Source organism: Psammomys obesus, unplaced genomic scaffold (assembly GCF_907164565.1).
Source record: "Psammomys obesus unplaced genomic scaffold, mPsaObe1.curated_primary_1811, whole genome shotgun sequence".
Classification (NCBI taxonomy): domain Eukaryota; kingdom Metazoa; phylum Chordata; class Mammalia; order Rodentia; family Muridae; genus Psammomys; species Psammomys obesus.
In genome coordinates this window covers 1-7,476 of record NW_026591899.1, presented here as the reverse complement: position 1 = coordinate 7,476, position 7,476 = coordinate 1, and the positions used below count along the sequence as shown (strand labels likewise).

Sequence of the window (7,476 nt, the reverse complement as noted above, 5' to 3'; positions counted from 1 at the left end):
TCCTCGGTTGCCGCGTCATCCTTATCGGCGAAGGCTGCGCGCGACAAGTGGTGCCGAAACCCGGGAGGCCGCCGAACCCGGGTAGAGGGACAGCTTTGAGGACCCCGACTGCTCGTCGGAAAGAGGATCCAAGCCAGTGACCTGAGAAACTCCGGAGACTTTTCAGCAAGGTATGATTTCTGTGGTCTGGGTGATTCCGTTTCTCGTTGTTAGTCTCGTTTTCGTTCTTTTCTGTTGTCTGTGTCTTAATTGTGGGAAACGGGATACGGTTTGTATTCGTCCTTTTTGCGACACTGCATAATTTGGCTGTAATCCTCAAGTAGATAACTGAGTTGCCACACCCTCCCCTGTAGATAAAGGAGCAATGGAATAAGCCGCTTCTAGAAGCAGCGCGGGCGCTGTTGAAACAGAAGGAGCTTAAGGTCCCAGATCGGGTGTTGCAGAACTTTCTCAAAGAAGTAGATCGAGTGGCTCCCTGGTTCGTTCTCTCCGGGTCCTTTACGGAAGGATCATGGAGCAAGCTAAGTGGGGATCTGACACGAGAAAAGGAACAGGGGACCCTAAGACCAGGGGTATGGCCACTGTATAAATTGTTCAAATCGTGCATTAAGGATGAGAGGTGCAAGGAAAAGATCAAGGAAGGCCAGCGGGTCTTGTCAGACCATCAGGATAGTGTATCAGAAGCTGAAAAGGGTAAAGAGGCTAATAAAAGGAAGAAGCCTTCTAAGAAAAAAGAAAAGAAAAGTCATGAGAACAAGGATGTGTTAACCAAGCTAGCTAAGTTAGAAAAAAGGGCAGCACAACTTGCAAAGAAGGAAGAGGAGCTTGAAGATAAGGCAAAAAGATTGCAACTCTTACCAACCCCGCAAAAAAAAAAAGATGAGGATGAAAAACCTAAATTATATCCGCTCCTCACTGAGTTCAAAAATTGCACTCTATCATCTTCTTCTGAAGGGGAGGATGAGCAGGAGTCATCTGACTCTGAGGAGTCGGGTCTTGACCCTGCTGAGCAGGCAGAGTTAGATGAGGAAGCTGCAAAATATGAGGAAGAGAGATATGGCCCCGTCCCGCCTTATTCACCTGGGCGTGGCTCTGTAGCTTTTAAGTGCAGTACAACAGCTCCTCCCTATGAGGAAGTGGAAAAACACACAGGATCAGGAGGAAGGCCGTCACGCATTCCTGAAAAGGAAGTTAGAAAGATACAAGCAGCATTTCCTGTATGGGAAGATGCTCAAAATCAGAGGCAATATGCTCCTCTAGATTTGAAACAACTGAAGACATTGGTGGAGGCAGTACAGACGTATGGTATCAGTGCCTCTTTTACCTTGGCATTGGTAGAGAGGCTAGCTGCTGATGCTATGACTCCTGCTGACTGGAATAATACCGTGAAGGCATGTCTCTCTATGGGTCAATATCTTGATTGGAGAGCAATTTATCAGGAATTATGCATGGCTCAGGCTAGGCAGAATGCAACTAATCAGCACCCTCAATGGAATTATGATATGCTTACAGGTCAAGGTCAATGGGTTGTTAATCAGTCAATGTATCCTGCTGAGGTGTACCAACAGATCAACAAGGCAGCTGTTCGTGCCTGGAGGAGTTTACCAAATAAGGGACAGGTTACCGGAAATTTGACAAAGATTATACAAGGAGCTACAGAGCCTTTTTCAGACTTTGTGGCTAGAATGATGGAAGCAGCAGGAAGAATATTTGAGGACCCTGAGGGCGCAATACCGTTTGTGGAGCAATTAATTTTTGAGCAATGTACCAAGGAGTGTAGGAATGCCATTACTCCCTGGAAAGGAAAAGGAATAAACGCTTGGATGAAAGCGTGCAGAGAGATAGGAGGTCCACTGTCTAATCAGGGCATCGCAGCTGCGGTATTATCAGCTCAGAAGGCTGCAAATGCAAAGTGTTTTAATTGTGGAAAGATGGGTCATATGAAAAGGCAGTGTCGGGCGCCAACTGCGACCCCTAATGCTCAGCCTGTCAAACAGCCAGGGTTGTGCCCAAGGTGTAAAAAAGGAAAGCATTGGGCAAATGAATGCAGGTCTGTTAAGGACAATCAGGGGAGGCCCCTTCCGGAGCGCTCTACTGAGCAGCCAAAAAACGGGAACAGGGGCCCCCGACCCCAGGGCCCAAGACAAATGTATGGGGCCATCCAGCAGACACCCTACCAATCAAAAGGGTTTGTGAAGATGACTCCATCCGGAGAGCAACCTCCGGATCAGCAGGATTGGACTTGCGTGCCACCACCAGAGCAGTATTGACACCTATAATGGGATGTCAGCCTATACCTTCAGATTTAGCAGGCCCCTTGCCAGAGGGTTCAGTGGGACTGATAATTGGCCGCTCATCTGCCACCTTAAAAGGATTGCAAGTTCATCCAGGAGTCATTGATCAAGATTTCACAGGACAAATTCAAATGTTATGTTCCTCCCCTAGAGGGATTAGTGCCATCTCGCCTGGGGACAGAGTGGCCCAACTTTTGATCTTACCCAGTTTACATCAGAACTTCCCAAGTGATAAAACTACTCGAGGAGAAAAAGGCTTTGGTTCCTCGGGAGGACAGCATATGTTCTTGTCATTGGGTATGCAAGAACGCCCTATGATGAGTTTGATAATAGAAGGGAAAACTTTTCAAGGTCTATTGGACACTGGAGCAGATACCAGCATAATTTCTAAAACTTGGTGGCCGTCGCGATGGCCTCTTATTCTATCATCTCAATCCCTACAAGGGTTGGGATATGAAAATGCTCCTCAAAAGAGTGCGAAGACTTTGCATTGGCAAAATGAGGAAGGAAAAAGGGGCATGTTCGCTCCTTATGTGCTACCTCTTCCCATTAATTTATGGGGAAGGGATGTGTTACAACAATTGGATTTTACCTTAACTAATGAATACTCTCCTCAAAGTCAACAAATAATGAAGAACATGGGATGTGTTCCAGGTAAAGGACTGGGTAAATGCCTGCAAGGACGCACTAGCCCTATCCCAACCTCGGAAAAGAAAGATAGAACAGGCCTGGGTTTTTCCTAGGGGCCACTGAGGAGGCGATTCCCATTCCCTGGACTACAGAGGACCCAGTTTGGGTTCCTCAGTGGCCTTTAACCTCTGAAAAGCTTGCAGCAGCTGAGCAGCTAGTTCAAGAGCAGCTCAGCCATGGCCATATTGAGTGCTCACAGTCACCTTGGAATACTCCCATCTTTGTCATTAAGAAAAAATCTGGAAAGTGGAGATTGTTGCATGATTTAAGAGCTATAAATAAACAAATGCAGGTTATGGGGCCAATTCAGAGAGGCCTACCATTGTTGTCGACCCTTCCTGCGAACTGGAATTTGGTAATGGTAGATATTAAAGATTGTTTCTTCTCTATTCCCTTACACGATCAGGATAGAGTTAGGTTTGCATTTACCTTGCCTAGTGTAAATCATAAACAACCTGATAAGAGGTATCAGTGGAAGGTCTTACCTCAGGAAATGGCCAATAGTCCAACCATGTGCCAACTCTATGTGGCCAAAGCTATTCAGCCAGTTAGAAATTTGGTTCCCTGCTATTAAGGTATGTCATTATATGGATGACATCTTGCTATGCCATGCTGAGCAAGCATTACTGCAACAGGCATTTGAGATGTTGTCCGCTAACCTAAAACAAAAGGGTTTGTACATAGCACCTGAAAAGGTACAAGAGGGAGAGATCGGTAATTTCCTTGGCTCAACTATTTATCCTAGATGCATTAGACCTCAAAAGATTACCATTAGGAGAGATGTGCTCAACACGCTTAATGATTTTCAAAAACTTTTGGGCGATATTAATTGGCTAAGGCCTTACTTGAATTTAACTACTGCAGAACTTAGGCCTTTGTTTGCCATCCTTGAAGGAGATTCAGCCATTACCTCTAGTAGGCAGCTTACAGCGGAGGCTGCTGAAGTATTAACTAAGGTGGAAGATAGGCTTAAGGAAGCCTCTTTAACTCGGCTGGACCCCTTCAGTCCATTCCATTTATGCATTATCCCATCACCACAGCAACCCACCGCAGTCCTATGGCAGCAGGGACCTTTGCTTTGGATTCATTCTCAGACATCTCCAGGAAAGGTGTTAAGTCATTACCCAACTCAAGTTGGAGAAATAGCCTTAAAGGGTGTTCAATCAGCCCTGACTCATTTTGGCTGTGAGCCAGCATCTATTTTTGTGCCATACACCGCTCATCAAGTAGGGGTGTTATGTGCCACTTTGGATGTGTGGGCAATTCTTCGCTGCACCTTTACTGGTAATATAGATAATCATTATCCTAAACATCCATTGTTGCACTTCTCTTTAACTAATGCATTTATTTTTCCAAGAGTTACACAAAGCCAACCTATTGTAGGGGCTATTGATGTGTTTACTGATGGCTCAAAAACTGGCATAGGGAGTTATGTTGTGGGTGGACAATCATTTCAAAAGCAGTTTTCATTTTCCTCCCCACAATTGGTTGAATGTGCAGTAGTGGCTGAAGTTCTAAGGAACTTCTCTCAGCCCTTAAATATTGTTTCTGACTCACACTATGTGGTGGGAGCAGTAAAAATTCTAGAGACAGTGGGATTGATTTCTTCTAAAAGTACTGTGGCAATATTATTTGATGAGATACAACATATTATTAGGAATAGAGCAAATCCTTTCTTCATACAGCATATGAGAGCTCATACTTTGTTGCCTGGACCTATGACAAGAGCTAATGATTTAGCAGACAAGGCTACCAGAGCAATTTGTCTTGCATTAAATCCTGTAAAAAATGCCACCTCCTTTCATGAATTGTATCATGTTCCAGCTGATACGCTCAGGCTGAGATTTGGCGTCTCTCGCGCAGAAGCTCGGGAGATAGTTTTAAAATGCGCCAGTTGCGCGGAGTTTCGGCCATCACCCAACATTGGAGTCAACCCCAGAGGTCTTAAGCCATTACATATTTGGCAGATGGATGTTACTCATGTTCCTGCCTTTGGCAGACTTAAATATGTACATGTATCTGTTGATACATGCTCAGGAGTGGTTCATGCCACTCCCCTGTCAGGAGAAAAAACGGCTCATGTCATTACCCACTGTCTGGAGGCCTGGGCAGCCTGGGGCAAGCCACGTCAGCTAAAAACTGATAATGGCCCTGCTTATGTATCTAAGGTTTTTCAACAGTTCTGCCAAAAAATGGAAGTTCATCATGTAACAGGATTGCCTTATAATCCACAAGGGCAAGGCATGGTAGAACGGGCAAATGGTGTTTTAAAGACTTATGTGCAAAAACAGAAGGGGGGACTCTGCCCCATTACAATGGGACAGAAAGCAACCATATCCCTTGCTTTATTTACTTTAAATTTTTTGAAATTGGATTCGTGTGGGCGGTCTGCTGCAGACAGACATGCTGACCATGCCTCCTCAAATGAGCTGGTAAAATGGAAAGATGTGCTTGATAATCAATGGAAAGGACCGGATCCTATTTTAATAAGATCCAGGGGAGCCGTTTGTGTTTTCCCACAGGACCAAGAAAATCCGATTTGGGTTCCAGCGCGGCTGACCAGAGTGGTCAAGCAAGATGAGCCTGATCTTAACCCTGATCCTGATCTTGAGCGGAGTGCAGATGGACCTGAAGGTGGAGACCCAGGAGATCCGCTGGGGGATCCTATCAACATTCCCACGACCAATGCCAGTCATGTATGATGCACAAGTCTTCCCCCGTTTCTTTACCACCAATGACTCCATTGGGCTACCATATTTGCCAATGTCTCAGGACATAGCCCCTATACCAGACAACAACACCCAGCCAAATAACGGCAGTCTTTGTTTTACAACCAACCAGACTCATGCTGACTCATGTATAAAGCTAGGAAATTTTTCTTATGCCAAGTTAGGAAAAGAGACCATCAGGAATCGTACATCTTCAGCTAATGCTACGGTCCTTTTTGGATGGTGGCCACAGCACGGTTCATCTTATGGGAGCAATGAACGAAAGCACCAACCTCAGTACGCCCCCTTCTGCACTGGCCGGCATGCGGACTCTTCAATTATTTTCCCATGGACGGGCTGTCAGAGTCGCAGAGCGCATCTGCTCGAAAATGGACTCTTCACCTTTTCACCCTTGGAAGGGTATGGAAATTACACCGAAATGAGTCCCTGGAATTACCCCACCAATCCCTTTAATATTTGGCTGCTGTGTGGTGTTGGTGGCAGTTGCACAGATCTCTCACCCATGGTCACCATTTTGGGTGGAGCGACAGCTACTACCACTCTGCTTGCAAATGTCAGACCTGGATCCATATCCGCGACGGAATTAGGAGGACTAAAGTCGGTGGAGCCCACCCCAGTTTGTGTTTGGCCTCCATTTGTTTGGACAGTTTGTAATTATACTGGATGTTTTTATGCTCTGTGTTGGAATGCTAGCGAGTATGACTTGGCTACTGTAGCCCGCATGCCCCGTTTTCTGCCTATTCCAGTGAGGACTAGTAGTTCTTTGGCCCTATTTCGTCAAAAGCGTGATTTTGGTATCACCGCAGCAATAGTGGCTATTATAGCCACTGCGGCGGTTGGAGCCTCCCTGACTATATCAGCCTTAGCATTAAATGGCCAGGTTGCCACGGCTCATACCCTCAATAATTTGTCAGCATCAGTTAGTGAAGCGATAGATATACAGGCTTCCATGAACAATCAGTTAAAAGGAGGATTAATGATAGTTAATCAACGTATTGATTTGGTTCAAGAACAGCTAGAGATTTTGTGGCAGCTGGCTCAGTTGGGATGTGAAACTACATTACCAGGAATTTGTGTAACTTCTGTTCCATATAACAGGTTTACTAGGGCTGCAAATTTATCCATAGAATTGTCTCGTTTGCTGCAATCTAATTGGTCCGCCGAATTTGATGAGACAATAAGAAAATTACGCCTAGCAATTGTTCAAATTAATTCCACTCGCCTAGACGTTTCCATTACTCAAGGATTGTTTAATTGGGTGTCCTCCACCCTCTCCTATTTTAAGGAGTGGGTTGGAGTGGGAATGTTTGGAGTAACCCTGTTTGCAGGACTGCTCCTCTGTTTTTGGTTGCTCTGCAGATTCAAGAGACAACAACATCTTAAAAATGTGGCCATGGTGCAGGCTATGCTGGCTGTGGAACAGGGGGCATCCCCCCAAGTTTGGCTTAACTTGCTCAACCGTTGAGACTCTGTCTAGAACTTATGGCACCCCTGAAGGGCACAGGTTCCCATTGCACCGGGATGCTGTTCTGGACAGACCTCTGCACTCCCCAGGGCTCGGGTTCCCATTGCACGGGGCTAAGGGTGCAGAGGGTCTCCTACACTGTGTAAACTCCTTGATCGCTGATGCTGTTGGCTCAGCAGGCTGATCGGTGACCTCATGGTGTGTTAATTTTTCTGGTTGAAATGGCCTTTAATTAATAAAAAAGGGGGAGATGTCGGGAGCCGCTCCCGCCACTACAAGGTGGCGCCGGTCTCCTGCT

The 7,476-nt window shown here is 45.9% G+C and overlaps 1 protein-coding gene across 1 annotated transcript; it reads left to right on the top strand.

Annotated features, from left to right (window-relative positions):
- Nucleotides 1–60: 60 nt before the first annotated feature.
- LOC129680567 (uncharacterized) lies at nt 61–7,461 on the top strand. Its single transcript, XM_055612201.1, has 2 exons — nt 61–170; nt 5,507–7,461. Exon 2 carries the CDS (start codon nt 5,562–5,564, stop codon nt 7,176–7,178), a length of 1,617 nt encoding a protein of 538 aa, XP_055468176.1. The 5' UTR covers nt 61–170; nt 5,507–5,561; the 3' UTR covers nt 7,179–7,461.
- The last annotated feature ends 15 nt before the right edge of the window (nt 7,462–7,476 follow it).